At 45.3% G+C, this 15,746-nt stretch overlaps 2 protein-coding genes across 15 annotated transcripts in view; one reads left to right on the top strand and one right to left on the bottom strand.

Annotated features, from left to right (window-relative positions):
• Positions 1–12,155, bottom strand: part of CRB2 (crumbs cell polarity complex component 2) — a 65,399-nt gene extending 53,244 nt beyond the window's left edge. Inside the window, exons 1-2 of the mRNA XM_068657014.1 lie at positions 12,022–12,155; positions 11,627–11,817 (exon numbers count right to left, since the gene is read on the bottom strand). Coding sequence (XP_068513115.1) covers positions 11,627–11,642 — 16 coding nt within the window. The 5' untranslated portion in view covers positions 11,643–11,817; positions 12,022–12,155. The remainder of the gene's footprint in view (positions 1–11,626; positions 11,818–12,021) is intronic.
• A 16-nt stretch (positions 12,156–12,171) lies between these two features.
• STRBP (spermatid perinuclear RNA binding protein) overlaps positions 12,172–15,746 on the top strand; it is a 66,082-nt gene continuing 62,507 nt past the window's right edge. For 12 of the 14 annotated variants that reach the window (XR_011089173.1, XR_011089172.1, XM_068657044.1 and 9 more), the window contains exon 1: positions 12,655–12,799. The gene's annotated coding sequence lies outside the window, so the exon portion shown is untranslated. Of the gene's footprint in view, positions 12,309–12,340; positions 12,477–12,654; positions 12,800–15,746 lie in introns of those variants that run through there. The other 2 variants (XM_068657035.1, XM_068657034.1) reach the window with 2 other exon arrangements.

The raw sequence follows: 15,746 nt of genomic DNA, 5'->3' as shown, positions 1-15,746 counted from the left end.
TCAGTAGTTTTACTACTCTGTTGAAAAGCATGACTGCTCTTGCTATTCTAATTCAATATTTACATCTCTGCCATTTTCTGTGAAGGACAGAAATGAATCAGCTCTCATAACGTTCATATGATCTAGTTCTACTGTCATGTGGAAACAAAAGTTTTTTTTTTTCTTTTTCTTTTTTTCCCAGTGTTGTCATGTCAGCATTACACGCAGTGGTGCTAACACCTACATTAATCACTGTATCAAGTTCTGCCTAGAATGAATCTACAAGTACCATACACATACCCAAATGATCCCTTCAGTATAAAAGCTCCCATCTCTGGTCTATCCTTAATCCCATCCCCTTCTTTCCATTTCTTCTGTTTTTCATTTTGAACACATAGTCATAAGATATATATAAATTAAGACTGTTTACAGAAGTGGCAGTAGATAAACGATTAACCCTCTGAGCATTTTACAGGTTGATCTCTCCTAATCCATTTCAACAGACACCAGCCAGAAGCATTCTTCCCACTCTGCTGCCTCTCTAGATTAGGTCTGTACCCTGCACTGAGCAAAATACTGAATGCTGCTCGCCCAGCACAAGTTTGAAGCAGAAAACAGCAGCTGTCAGAGTCACACATGCAGGCTGGTGTTTGCTTTGCGCTGAGAAAAACTTCTGAAACTTCAGGTCTACTTTTGCTTAAAGAATCTGCTTTTGTCTTCCCCTTAGCACGATGCCCTTCTTCCCTTGAAACCACGGCCGTGCTGGCAGGCTGAGCAGCGCAGCCCTGCTGCCAGGCCTCCTCTGGCTGGGGCCAATGCCGGGCAGTGATACCCCGCTGCCACTTGGTGGCAGAGGTTGGATACCATCAGCACGTTCCTGGTTCCCAGGAATGCATCGTGCATGCTTATTCTCTGCTCAAGGTGACTCTCAAGATAATTTCTTGCCTCCGCATTAATTACTATCCATATTTATAGACAAATTAAAGATTCAAACAAACATTTATTCAATTAATCACTTCGAGTTGTAGTAGAATAAACCGTATTAGCTCGGGGGTTCATGATAATTTAACACATCCATTTTCTGCCTCCTCTCTGCGGCAGCACGTCTCACACAAGTTAAAACATCAAACACCAGCAGCTATCTTTGTACTAGAAAGAGCATTAGAAGTTCTGAACCACCAAACTGTTTGCTGCAAGTCACAATGAACAGAAAATGGATTTCCTGCAGTTATGGAATTAAGCTTGTTCCACACCCTCTTCCAAAAACATCGTGTCTAATCTTTAAGCCTTTAGCAGATAATTCAATTGCTATTTTACTGAGAGCAATTGTAAGCACGGTGTATGTTCCTAACTGTGATTCCTTTCACAACGTGAATAAACAATATTCTCCAACCAGATGCTGCTGTCAGCCTCGTGAGACCTAGCTCATCATTCCACATGTGAGGAAGCTGCATATTTTATTATACATATGCTGCAAAAGTTTTTGGTTCTATGGCCACAACCTTCTTTCCCCTGAGAGGAGCAACCCCATGACTGCAGTGGCTTTGCCCAACACAGGAGCAAGGTAGCAACTCAAGGGACCTACCTGAATTTACATGACTGAATTTACATTTCCCTTTCTGCATCTGTGTTTTCCCCTTCTTGTTTCAGAATCTTTTTGAAACCATCACAACACTGTGAACTGATAAATGCACGCAATGATAACTATCCACCTGATCTACAAGTGACAGGGAGCAGACAAATTCACCTTTGCAGAACTTTTACAGAAGGACCAAGCTGAACCCGGAGCTGAGTTTATGCCTAACTTTGGCCACAGGACTTTCTGCTCCCTACACATTTGGGACCCTGGTGTTTACTCCTCTCTACCCAAGTCTCCAACTCCACAATAATTCCAGTGGCAGTCAGAGAAAGTTACACACACGGTTCCAGAACATCTCTGCTGACATGCTGCAAGCCAGAACGCTTCCAACTGGACGGTATTTAGCAGAGCAGGATTAGGAAAAAGGCTTTTCAAGGCCAAGTCACTTTTGTCAACTGTTTTTTTTTCTGACAGGAATCTTTGTACAGATTGTACAAGTTGAAGTTCAGGACAGAGTTTATAAACCACAGGCATTTAACCTCAGAAATAAATAACTCAACGTCCTGAATAATGATAATTTCACCTAACCATAGCTGTTACTGTTTGTTTAGTCCACAAAAACAAACTCTAATCTAGAAACACTGACATAATTAAAGATCATCTCAGTATAAACCATTTCATAAAACTTTAATTAAACTTCATCTAGCTGACTTACCAGGTTAGCCAAGCTGGCTCTGTGTATACCAGCTGCACTTCATCAAATAGGAGTGCTCTATTTACAAAGCATGCATTAATCCAAATATTCGGGGCCTCTTCTGACACACTAAATGGTCGCTGAGAAAAAGAGCATGAAAACACCAAAATGTTTTGATACTGGTAACTTTCAGGCTCTAGAATAATTATTGCTGCTACTGAAGATGTGTTAGCTTTCCATGAAGAAATAAATATGAGCTAAAATTCAGAGCAGACTAACTGTGTACATGTAGGAGAGAAACCAACTCTTCTGCACAATTCACAAATTCACAATGGGAGTAGTTACTGCAGGGATCAAACATGCCATCTACCAAACTTCCAGTAATTCAAAACAATGTCACTTGGAACATTATTACGTAATACAATAAATCCGGGATTTGCTGAATTGCTGCAAGCCTTTCTTTTGGAAAAGCTCAGGTGAGAACACAAATCTGCACGGAGGAGTTCCCAGGTAATAAAACATTTGTTTCCTATTCATATAGCTCTTAGCACCAGGGTATCCAAGCTCTTAACTTATGATGCCAACAGCATTGGCCTCTGCATCCATCCAAAGCCTCTCTAGCTTCTTCCTACAACAGATCTGTATCTTCACAACATTTTCAGAAGATGCCCGTATGTATCCCACACCAGTTGCACCCGGTCAACCAAAGAGCTTTTCCAGTCTCTGCTATACCCCTCATAAAATCCCTTCATTCTACCCCGAGGATTCCAGTCTGGCAATGCAGTTTGGACTATTTCCCTTACTCAAACCTTGTGCATTCTTCTGCCTTTCATATATGTAAGCACTGATGTTTCACTAATGCACCTTTTGATTTGCATTTCTCCCATGTTTCTGCTAGACCAGACACATGCAGCATGCTATACAGCTTTAAAAAAAAGCATGTAAATATCCTTAGAATGGCTCAATAGCGTAACAGACCATATGTGGCCCTGGAACACGGGCTGTGCTCATTGTACTGCTACCTGCTGAGCACAGCCGCCAGCATTCAGAGCACTGTAAAAAGGGCATTACTGTAACAATGACAAAGACAGTGAGCACTACTTGTACAGTGTCTAAATGAGCGATACAGGCTGGCATTTGGAGACTGACAGTTCAGGTATTTTGTGTTTTAACCAAATTTCAATCACCATTCAAACAATAAAATGCTTGAACGAATCAGTTGTTCCTGAGGAAGCAGAGTATGATTTCAAGCCCTTTTGCAGAAAGCACACCTGGGTGTCTCTGAAGACCAGCATGATGACAAGCCTTCTGCAAAGAAAACTGGAGAAGATCAAACTGTACTTGCTTAGAAATCGTTCTACCTTTACAGGATTTGAACTATACTTAGACTGCTGATGCCCTGTAAGAACGGAGACAGAAGCAGAGTTACAGAGAGAACAGAGCAGCTTTCAGGGGAGGGCATCACTCACAAACCGAAGAAACAGGTCACAGTGGGCAAACTGCTGGTACCGGTTCTATCCAAGTTTTAGACTACCGCAGAATTATATTTATTTGTAGGATCTCTGATTATATTTATAAATAAATATTTATAATATATATATTAAAAAAACAGCCCGTGTTATGTACTTCTACTCTTTCCCTTTAAATTTTCCACAGGACGTTGGTTTTTTTAGCTGCCAATTCTGTGACCTTGCTGGAAGTCACCAAGCCAGAGATCAATTAGTGAGTACAGAATAGAGAAGCAGCATTGACTGCATTCTGTCTGTCCCTTGGGAAGAACAGCTATGCTTCAGGGTAAAAGCAGCACAAACCTGGAAGATTGTTATCCAGTGGGAGTGCTGATACTCAGGCTGGTTACTAACTGCAGGATGCAAAATGGAGGACGGAAAGGATACAGGAAAATCTCCTCTTTCCTTTGTCTTCCCCATTTACAATTTTCCAGTAATTTAAGAACAGTTTAATTTTACATACAGTGAATCCTTGTTACACTAAATATCTACAGCAAATACACCATGCTGGTTTCAAGCTATGAGCGTTTGTTAGTGCCCCATAGGAAATTATCCTTTAAAATATTTTCTGCTTTTCACACATCTCACTTAATCACCTAGCAAACTTGTGATTAGTTAGTCTGTAAAGATTAATTGTGAATATGCAAAAATAAATTAAAAGAAACCTTTACTGAATCTCAGAAAAGTTTTCCTGGGTTTTATTAGCAAAGGGAGAGTAACATTATCAGTAACATTTAAGCATGATCAAAATTGCTAAGAAGATTCAACAGTGGACTGTCCTATAGCTGTATTCCCAGTATTACATGAACACCAGCTCTTTAGTATTTAAATCAGTACATAAATATTTCACATAGAACTTAGCCTGCGATAAGCCACTTGCCTTGTTACTACACTGTTACAGCAGTCTCTTGGCTTGCCTGAATTTGCAGGCAGCTATCATGCGATTTGTGTGATCCACTGTTCTGTGCAGCCCCTCAGAAGGAACCTGAGAGATCAATAGCCCTTAAATAAGTAATCAGAAGAGCTAAAATCATGTAGGTTATCAAATAGCAAGTGTGATAAATAAAAAGTCATAGCTCCATGAACATCTGTGTATAATAGCATTTTTACATTCATTTGTTGAGTTAAATGATAGGACACTGCACACCGAAGCGTAAGAGGCAGAAATGACAAACAGTATCCAGAATAAGAAAAAAAAATAGGATAACAACACATATCTACATCAAAGGTACTTGGTACGTTAATTGGGGAAAAAAAAAAAAAAAAAAGAAACAAGACATAACGAAAGCCTTCATTCTCCCAGTCTAATGCAAGACAATCTGAAATTGAGGACTTGGAATCTATCTTCTAATCACAGAATGGGTTGGGTTGGAAGGGACCTTTACAACCATCTGGTTCCACCTTCCGCTAGCCCAGGCCGCCCTCAGCCCCATCCAGCCTGGCCTTGAGCCCTGCCAGGGACGGGGTCCCCTCAGCTCCTCAGGGCAAATCTGAGCCATGGAGCAAAGACCACGTGCAGCATGAGGCAGTTCTACACTCACAGATGTGCTGCACTAACAATGAGAAAATGAATGTAAAATATACTCTAGTGAAAATACAGCAGTATATCTGTTTGGATGTCTCAGGTTTAATCTATTTTATGACATCTACCCTACTCCAGCACATTGTCCTGCCATACCTAGAGGAAGTACCTGCCCCACTGCCTTACCCCGTTACAGAGACAGCCTGTCTGACTTTAAAGTCCTTTACTGTCTTCCCTCAAGGAGGCCTCCAACCTGCAGTCTCTTCAGCCTCAACAGGGAAATTGGTCTTCTACATTTTTAAACATTTCATTCACTTATTTCCACATCCTTACACAGTAACTCCACCTTCCACATCTGTACAGGCTCCCGCTTCCTCAAAATGGCTTAGGAGAAGAAAAAGTTTCCTTCCCATATCTGGTTGGAAGACTCTAAATTAGAGCTGATTAGTCTGCTGAGACTAATGACTTAACCTGACCGCTTCAGGCTTGCATTTGGGCAGGTAAACCCTGGGAGCTTCTTTGCTGCTGTGTGATCGTCATGAGGGTATCTGCCCTACCAAACACTTTGGGCTGCCCTGAGGATCATCTTTACAGACTGGGCTCAACTTTCCCTTAATGGGGAAATCTGATACACTTCAAAATTGATGATCAGCATTTCCACCTACATAACTCATATGACGCAGACATACAAATCTTCCTGCTGCTCCAGCAGCACACACAACTCGTTCGCTAGTAAAGGCTTACTGAAATCTCCAGCTACTGCATACTCTACATCTAGACAACACCTCAGGATATCAATCGAAGTTTACGAAATTTTGAGGTACACACCTAATGTCTGGAAGATGACCCGTACCTGTTGCAGATCTCTCTCCATTTATCACTTTATATGATAATACCAGGTAGTTAAGCAGCAGCATTTTGGGTAAATATTCTCAAACATTGACAGGCTGCTTCTAGTTTATACAACACAAGGAACACATCACAATATCATGAAAAAGGTAAAACATTAAAAGGTATGTCTTCTCCCATGATTCTAGTTAGAGAGAGATACATATATATATGTATATATCAATATATATATATCAGTACTCATTTGTCAGATCTAAGTTTTGGTGTACAGGACCACATCTGTTTGCTCCAAAGTTTTACTACTCAAGGATGAATAAATATCAGGAACTGTCCTGTCCCCATGCTGAGCTCCTGGATCTGGACAGCACTCCATTCAGGAAATACTCGCACCAGCTTCAGCAAGGCCAGGATTTTATGCCAAGGGTACAGCCTGTGAACATTTTCCAAATGCTATTGAATTCTTGTTGTAGTCTCACAGATTTTTTAATGATGTTGTAAAACTACTGCATTATAACCACAGTCCTCATTACAGCAAGACTTTTAGACCGGATTTCTGAGCATGGTTCAAAGCTTTTTATTTTTGTCTGACTACTTTTATTCCTAAGAATTCTCTTCTTTCTGTTGATGAAAATGAATCTTGGTAAAAGCTTTTTTCTTCTGCTTTGTTTTTTATTATGACTGTATCGCCAGCTGCACTCACACAAACTCTGACTCCAGCTCTAGGCTTCAGGGTCATTGATGGACACTCAGCTATTGCTTTCATCAAAAAATACAGACTGCTATAGACAAAAACAGATATGGGGAGAAGAAAACATGCAGTCACAAAACAAAAGAGAAAAAAAAAACAGCACTGAAAACAAAAACCTTTTGTACCAGAAACAGATTGAAAACGGAAAGAAAATTAGCATTTAAGAATGAAAAAGCCTATTCAGTGTTGACGTTACATACAACACCCGCGGAGATGGAAGCTGGGTTTATTTTTGATAGCAGTACAAACATTAAAGATAAGCCACAAGCATTTAGAAAAATATGGGCGCAGTAGAAAGGCTCACGTGACGATAGATATTTTGCTTTTAATCTTGACCTGGAAAACCTCCTCTGTGACAGGGTCTCTTTACAGTGGAGGCATGGTCCTGCCCAGTTACTCTGACATAGTGATAAAAAGGCCACCCAAGGCGTTGCTACTCTGGGATGATGGCAGGTTTTCTGTCCTAAACTTCAAAGGTAAAGGAAAACATAACCAAGAACAATGTAATATATCAAACTGAGACCCTTCACTGAACTGCTGTCTTCCTTTCTCTTGTCCAATCACATTCCTCCCTGAAAGTCATTACCCTGACAACTGTATAACCATTTCTCTAGAAAGACACAAATTTTCCTCCGAATGTACATGAAAATATTTATCTGTGCACGCAACAGGTGAAAGCACTTCCTTTCATGATAAAAGACAAATGTTAGAAGTCAGATCATATAATAACACCCCATTTCCCAAGGGAGAGATGCTAAGGACCAGGAGACTTCGGAAGATTACTGCCTCACCTTTATCAGAAATTTTAATTAAATGCTCATTTAAGGTTGTTACATGTTTTCTGTTTTCCCCTGAAGATCCACAATTGTTGTACGAGTGATGTCAAACGCCTGTAACTACTTCTCCTTCTCACTTGCCTCTCAGTAGGAACTGACACCATACTATCAGCAAGAATTTAAGTTCTACCAACTTGCAGAAACACTTTGAGACAAGAATCAAAATTACTTTTTTTTCCTCCACATTGACCTATGTTCACACGTGACAACATATGCAAGTGATAAGCAATACTGCAACAGTCCTAAAAATTTCTCTTTCCCCTCTTGGGGGACACTACGGGTATTTCAAAAAAAAAGTATTAAGTTAACTCCATAGCTTTAATTTCTCAGGCAACACATCTGGAATACCTGCCACAACAAAACAACCTCAGCAGAAAAGACGTCTGCATAAGCATGCTCAGTTTCAAAGCCAGCTGTTCACTGCTCTGCGTTTTGTCATGAGCACCAGTGGAAAGTTGGAGTTACAGGCTCAGCAGCTGCCAGGGGGCAGTGAGGGCACAAGGGGACTGACGGCAGCACAGCCCGCAGAACCAGCTAGATGTTGGGATGCCCAAGACTAGCTACACTGCGCCGTGTCCTAAACAGCATCTATAAAGACAAGATGAAAGCACTTTTGGTTCGGGAAGCTGCTGATGTGCAGGTTCACTACAGACAACTTCACCTGGGCTGCTTCTAGCCAAAAAAAGGAGTAAGGGATGCAGTGATGGGGGCAGACCAAAGGGACTGATATGCTGAGTGCTGGTACAGAGCTCAGAAATTCACTTGTTAATAGGAGGAGCACTACATCACAACACTCTGCAAAGCTAAGACATCAAACAAAGACGTGGAGTCAGAAGATTAACAGGTAGAGTAGCACAGTCTGGAATATGCACCTTTTTTTTTTAACCTAGACCTTTGTTGTTTTTAATAATTGATACAAAATAGCAAATGACTCACTAATTGCACTTCTAAATTGTAACCCAACCTGGAATCAATCACACATGGCATAGCTTCTGTTCTTATTTGAAGCTAAATCCACCTCAGCGCATGCAGTAGTCTCTAATAATTGCATTAGTCATAACCTGAAAGTGTTTCCCACTTACTTGGTTCCAGTTCTGCTTGCTTTTCAGGCTGATCCTCATCCCTATCGCTAAAAAGATCTCTGAAATGTAACCCCACAGAGCCTGCTCTGGGACCTGAAGAGCACTGTGGCGCATTTCACTGTATGATTTCCCCCCTCGGAGTCTAATTTTCCCCCAGTACAATTTTATCTCCTTTGCTTCCAGTCCAAAGTCAAACAACTAAACAACTATCGTTCAGGATTACACAAAATACTAGCGAGTAATCTGTCAAACTTAGTAATGACTTAGGTACACAAAGAATCAGATTCACACATACCGTCTGTCATTTGTTTTGCAGCACAGATTTCAGATTTTTAAGTACCCTCTACCCCAGAAAATCATCTGTTTGATTCTCTCCCTTCTTCTGAGATGCTGGTTTTTCCCTTCCCGCACTCCAGACCACAACCACAAATTGACTACACAGGTACTGAGCTTTTGATTTTAATGCAGATTTGCAGAAATATTGGTTTTAATATCTGCACAGTTGCCCTACAAAGATAGACTTTGTTTTATGTTTACCTTTCATGACTATAGCTTTAATCCACTCTCCATCTACTTCATGCTGCTTATATTACAACCCTTTAACCTTCACCTTCTGCTCTTTTATTTTTTTTCCTGTAGAAGCCAGATGACATCATGACTTTCCACTTTGTTTCCTGTATCCTTTGGCATTCTACTTCCCTTTGTTACTTTTCTCCTTACAACCAAATACGCAAGATGTAACAATGCTCTAGACGTTGTTTTACATTATATGGAATTGTTTCTGACTTCATTCTTATCATTAAAGATGAGTTGCTTTGTCAAACTTCAGTATTTTCTTCAAAATACTTTGCAGTTGCAAACCATCATCTTAACTTATCACCTGTCTAAATCCAAGTCTCCTGTGTGGAAAGTATTCAGACACTGCCAAACTTCAAAGCATGCAAACGGTCACATTAAATGTCATTACTCCCACTGAAATTAAAGTTAAGCATATGAAATTATTTGGTTTTATAGGTTAAAAAGATGTAAAGTCAAACAAGTTAATTTTCAAATTCTCTGTTGTTTTTGTTTTTAGTTCTTAGAACCTGAAGAAACTAATTGCACATATAAAGAGTTTTTTTTTTTTTTTTTTTATGAAGATTTCTAAAATATATGCCTCAAACAGCTTTTTTTTTTTTTTTTCCAATTCAAAGTCTGTCCTCAGATACTTTTGCACAAATCCCATTAACTTTGGTACATATGTCTGAAGGCAGAATTTGAAACCTGTAAAGAACTGGGTCACTGGACAATGGCAAGTCTCAAACAGAGATTTCTTTTCTGTGTTATAACAAGAGAATGCCTCTTCCCTCAGGCACTATGTGAACATGCCCATTTGTCTGTAAACAATACCAGACACTTGAAAATTGATAGGTTACATTTCATCCTTGCTCACGTAGGATTTTTCTCTTTGCTATAGCTAATAGCCATTTAGTCCTCAATGTAGCATTTGTAGCTGATGCTGGATCATCCAAGTACACCATCCCATGGGGCTGCCTCACAGAATCTCAGTGCCTGGTTCATTCCAAGCTTAAAATCAGTAACTATCAACAGCTTCTTGCAAAGAGGTCCTCTGTTATTCTGGCTTTTGTTTGGTTGGTTTTGGTCCCCATGAGAACTGTTGGTCTTATATACCAACCCCTTCCTTTCCTCTATTTTTTATTTAATACTGGTAATAAAATTATCAGATGTACAGAACGCAACATAACCACATATGAGATCTGCAAGCTGTAAAATCAGTCTTGGCATGGATATTTTTACAAGCTAATTCTATATTAAATGTCTCTGAAATAAATAGAAGAGTTCAGTCACTTACTCTGTGTGCTCTACATTAACATCTCAGATCGGTATGTTTTTCCATATAACTGGTTATATCCCATTATATACTTGTCACAGTACAAAATCTACACAGCACAAGTCAGACCACCCTCAGCTAGTCTGACCATTCAGGAGAAAGACGAAATCGCTGTGCAGTACTCAGGTTGTGAGTTTCCTTTCCATACTCAGCTTGGAATTCTAACCCAGACTATGTGAGTTGGGCGTGTTACCTCTGGCAAAGTGCTTCAGCTCACTTTTTGTCTCTGTGTCTCTACAGCCTTTGTGATTCCCTCAGTTGTTTAGGGGATGCTGGGAAAATTCAAAAATACCAGATAATGTTCTAGCACCCCCTTGACACCACAGCCTTGCAAAGAAGCCTACAAACTATCAGCGGTTCAGTTTGAACAAGCTAGGCCTCCCATTACATGTAAAGTTATTCATACACGTGTGTTTTCTACTTCTCTTTAGAATGAACGTTACTGCTTATCTTCAGCACTGCAGAATTCCAAAAACTACCGCCTTTTACCAAAGTTCCCTCACAGGCTGCTTTAGCACAGCATGTTGCACGTTGATTAGTTTGGCATGGCACTCCCCAGTCAATTGCCTTTCATCCCTGCAGCCTATGCAAAATTGGTTTTGAAAAGTGTGAGAAATTATATTACATAGTATAATCACCATGAACTAATATGTTCAAAGTTGAGCCTGAAAGACACTTAAACTAGAAAGCCTTGCAGAAATTTTGAAGCACTCGCGCAAACAGCTCTGGAAACATTCGTCTCTTACATTGATCCTGGAGTGCCAAGTCTTGAGAGGAAAAAATAATATTTTTGCACAAATTATTGGCCAAATATCCTCGTTTGAGGCACTCAAATGTAATGATATTGGCCATTTGAATGTTGAAGCAGAAGCACTGAGGTTCTTTGACACGCATACCAACAAACAAAAAAACCCAGACCCAACCTTCCCTCCTCATACCTAAAGGTTTCGGCATGCTAGCGCTGCTCTGAAGTGTTTGAAGCACATTACTGGAACTCTCCCTCTGACTTTGTGTTAGTGCCCGTGGCAGATGGAGCTCTAGAACCGTCAGATGTCTGGGGCTGGGAAGAATTACCACAGGGCAGCTGAAATCTAACTTGAACTGAGAACGTGAGCCTTTGTCTTGATTTCTAGAGGAGAAAGACGTGTATTACTGCACGCTGTATTCCTTGTGGTGCCCACCCTGCCCAGGCTCACCCACAAGTCCTGATTTTAACGGCCTGACACCCGCTGCGGGATCCGTGTGGCGAGCAGCCCGCACGGTCACCCCGCTCCTCAGCGCAGCGCAGGCCGCTCCCTCCCACCGAGGGGCTGGGGAAGCGCCGGGGCCTCACCTCACACCTCACCCCGGGCCGGGCCCTGTCCGAGCCGAGCGGCCGGGCGGGGACGGGACGGGCACGGCCCGGGACCGGCCCTCACAGGGGCGCCCTGAGGCGGGGCCGCGGCGCCCCCGCTCTGAGGGGCTGTGGCCGGGGCACCCCGCGCGCACCTGCGGCCGCCTCCGCCAGGCCCCGCCGCGCCGCTTGCGTACCCTGCGCACGGCACGCCGGCACCTACGCCACTTGCGCAACGGGAAGCCTCTCAGGTGCAGCGCCCGCCTCGGCGGCGTTACGGAGATTCCGTAAGGAACACTGCCCTCTTTGAGGGGCTTTACGCAAGCGGCGTACCGAGCTGCGGGCTCGGCCGCTCCCGCCTCGCACGGCCGCGGGAGCTCCCTGAGGCGCCGGGAGCGCTCCCCGCGGGCGGCGGCCGGGGCTAAGGCGGGGTACGCGGGGCGCGGCGGCCGCAGGTAGGGCCGGGTCGAGCACCTTTACGTCAGCCCCGTGAGGCCGCCGCGGTGAGGGGAGGGAGGGAGGGAGGGGAGGAGGAGCGGGCGGCCCGGCGGGGCTCCGCTACGCACTCTGCGCGGCGGCGCGGCATCCCTCTACGCCGGCGGCGTAAGGCTCCCTCTCAGGTGCAGGCAGGGGGCGGGCTCACGTTGCCCGGCAGCCGCAGCCTATGGGGGCGCGGGGCGCTGTCACGTGCCCGAGCCCCGCTCGCCGCTGCGGAGCCGGAGGAGCCGGACGGGGCCGGGCCGGGCCGGGGGCTGCGGCGGGGCCGGCGGCCGGCGGGGTGAGGGGGGGGGGGGGGGAGCGGGGACGGGGGGGGACCGGTGGTGAGGGGGGGGGGGGGGGCTCGGTGCCACCCTGAGGGGAGGCGGGTGCCGGGCACCGCTCCGCCCACTGCACCGGGCACTGCGGGCAGCAGGCAAGGGCAGGACGGGGGCGGCGGGGCCGTTAGGGACGGGGGGGGGCGGGGGGGTGTGGGGACCGTTAGGACCGTTGGGACCGTTGGGACCGTTGGGGTGGGGGGGGAGATGTGAGGGAGGGGCCGTTAGCGCGGGGGGGGGGGGGCTGGGGGCGGCGCGGAGCCAACGGGCACCGGGGGGGTCGGGGGGGGGAGCCCGGTCCCGGCCCCCCCGGAGCGTCCCCGGGGCCCCCCCAGCGCCGCAGCCCCGCGGGGTGCGGGAGGAGCCGCCCGCGCCCTGCCCCGCGCTGGGGTTGGGGTCGGGGTCGGGTCGGGGTTTGTTACCTTTTATTCCCCTTCCTGGCTTCGCCCCGCACCGGGGGCTGTGGAGCCGCTGCTTGGTGTGCAGGGGAGAAGTTCCGAGGCTGGGGATCCGCTGGAGGGTCCCCAGGGGGGCAGAACGCCAGTTCTGTATGGGGCTGGACGTGCCAAAGGGCTCCCTGGTGATCCCACGGCGCTGTGCGATCCCAGAAGGGACGGGGAGAATGTCCTGCTCCAAAGAGCCCGTGCACGGAGCAGAGCGTTGGAAGGGCTGGTAAAATGGTGGAGTTGGGATGGGTCTGAATTTGCGTGGCTGTGTCCTACAGACCTTTCTTTTTCAGTACGAGGCTTTGGGTATTTCTTACAGAAGACTTAATGTTTCTGAGCGTGGTTAAGGTGAGGGAAGACTGAAGTGCACGCTGTTGTCAGGTGGTCGTAACGTGACATAAGGTGTTTCAGGTCTCCAGCTCTAAAAAGTGCTTGCACCACTGGCAACGTAAGTCAAAATAGTTGTGCTTACACAGCCGTGTGTCCTGGCAAGCATCTGAAACCCAGTAAAGGCAGAAAGTTAACCTCACTTCCTTCACTCGTGCAGAATAATTTTCTGTTCTTGGAAAGAACAGGGAAGGAAGGACTCTGAAAACTTCGGTCTCACTGTATTTTGTTTTTGAGGATGTGATGACCTCTCTTTGGGAGACCCAAAGGAAGCAACTGAGGAGGCAGAGAGGGCCTGGGGTTTGCAGCAAGGGAGTGATGATGGAAAAGTGCTGCCTGTGCTGGGGGACAGGGGGAGGCCTTGAAAATATCTGAGGGAAGGAGTAAGGCCTGGCTGTGTCGATAGAGGTTGTACTGGTGTTTTCCTTTATAAGTGTGTGCTGGTTGCTTGCAGCCTCTCAGAAAGCAGAAGAGTTCTCCAAGAATTTGGATAGTCTGCCTCTTAGATGGGCCATCAAAAATGTGTAAAGGATGGGTTGAGGTTATTTCCTGCCAGTCTGCAGAAGAAGTAGTAGAAGGCCGTGTCAGCAAACGGGCTGGCTGTGACTTGTACTACATTCCTGGTCATTTTTAGGAAGTTGGACTCTGGAAGTTCTTGGCACGTGTCATTTTGTCTCTCTGGAACTTTCCAATCATTTTTTCTGCTTCACATTAGTGTAGAATGAAGGAAGGAATAGGGAAAAGAGCGGGTACTGATCGCTAATGGTCAGGTTTTAATATTTTGTTTTCTGTTTCTCATTATCTTGTCGTTGATAGCACAAGTCTAGTGCTGTTTTCGCATTCCTCGTAGAATCTTTTGTTCTGGCAAAGTTTCTTACTCCTGTTTTATAAAAGGGCCGTTCGTCCACGCCGATCGCTATTATTGAACTATCGACAGTATTGTCGTCTCCTCCCAAAGAGGATGCTGAGGAAGCACCAGGTCTTGCTCCCAAGGGTTCACGGGCTAAATGGAAGGTAGGAATCTAGGACTGAATTTCTTGGAACCGGAGGAAGCTTCTACCTAGAAATACCCGTGTGTTTGGGTGAGCCCCAGCTGGTGACTGAAGGTTGCTGAGTCCAGCCTCGTGGCTTGTCCTAGAAGATGGAATTCCAGCTGCTTCTGGTTGCTGCTGCTGTAAAACCAATTGCAAGTGAGAAAAAGTGGTAGGCAAGTGGAAAGGTGTAACACAAGGTGGGCCTCGTGTGCAGATCCCTACAACAGAGTCTTGAGCTAGCTAAGCAATCGTATAGAAAGCCATTGGGCGGAGAGGAGCAGTGTGGGAGCAGAGGGCAAAAGGCATGCCTTCCGTAAATATTAGCGTAGAGCTGAAACTCGGTGCAGATGCAGAGTTTGGGAACTGGTTTCCAGCTTGTGAGCAGAGTCTTTCCCATGGGTGTTCATTCGGTAGCAGTGATGCTTAAGGTTGCAGAGCTCTTTTCTTTTGAAGCCACTCTGTTCCTCCAAGGTCTGTGGCTGGGCAGGCATTTTTTTGAACTGTCTCATCTAAAAAGTGAAGCCTGTTGGGGGAGGAGGGGAGAGTAAAGGAAAAACGGGAGGGGGGAGCTAGTCCAGGCTGCTTCGTCTTGTGAAAAAGCCTCACTGTAGAATCATAAAAGCTGCACTTTTTCCACGTTGCTTTGGAAGCAGCTGAACTTTGTAACTTGGCATGTAAATAGAGCTCTTTGAAGAGCACGTCCATGGCTGGAAAGAAGGGAGAGGGAAATGCCCTGGCTGGTTAACAAGCTTGCGTGTGTGTAAAAAGCCACCGTGAGCGTGCTCACTGACGGACCTGTTGGAACAGAAAGAAAAGTTTGCAGGGTCTCGTCCTTGGCTGTGCTGATGTGCGTAGGCACTCTGGCCGCTTCTAGGGGTGAGTATAAATATGGAGCTGCAAGAAAAGCAGGCAGTTTGAGGATTTCTGTAGCTTGGGCTGGATGAGGGCGAGTACCTGGAGCCAGGGAGGGGAAGCATCCCCCAAGAGGTGCCAGCGTTGCGGGAGGCGCTTGGAAGGTGCGCAGGCCGGGGTCCTGTCTGTGC

The sequence above is a fragment of the Anas acuta genome, chromosome 20, assembly GCF_963932015.1.
Source record: "Anas acuta chromosome 20, bAnaAcu1.1, whole genome shotgun sequence".
NCBI lineage: Eukaryota > Metazoa > Chordata > Aves > Anseriformes > Anatidae > Anas > Anas acuta.
Note: the sequence above shows the minus strand (reverse complement) of the source record. Positions and strands in the feature narration are given on the sequence as shown.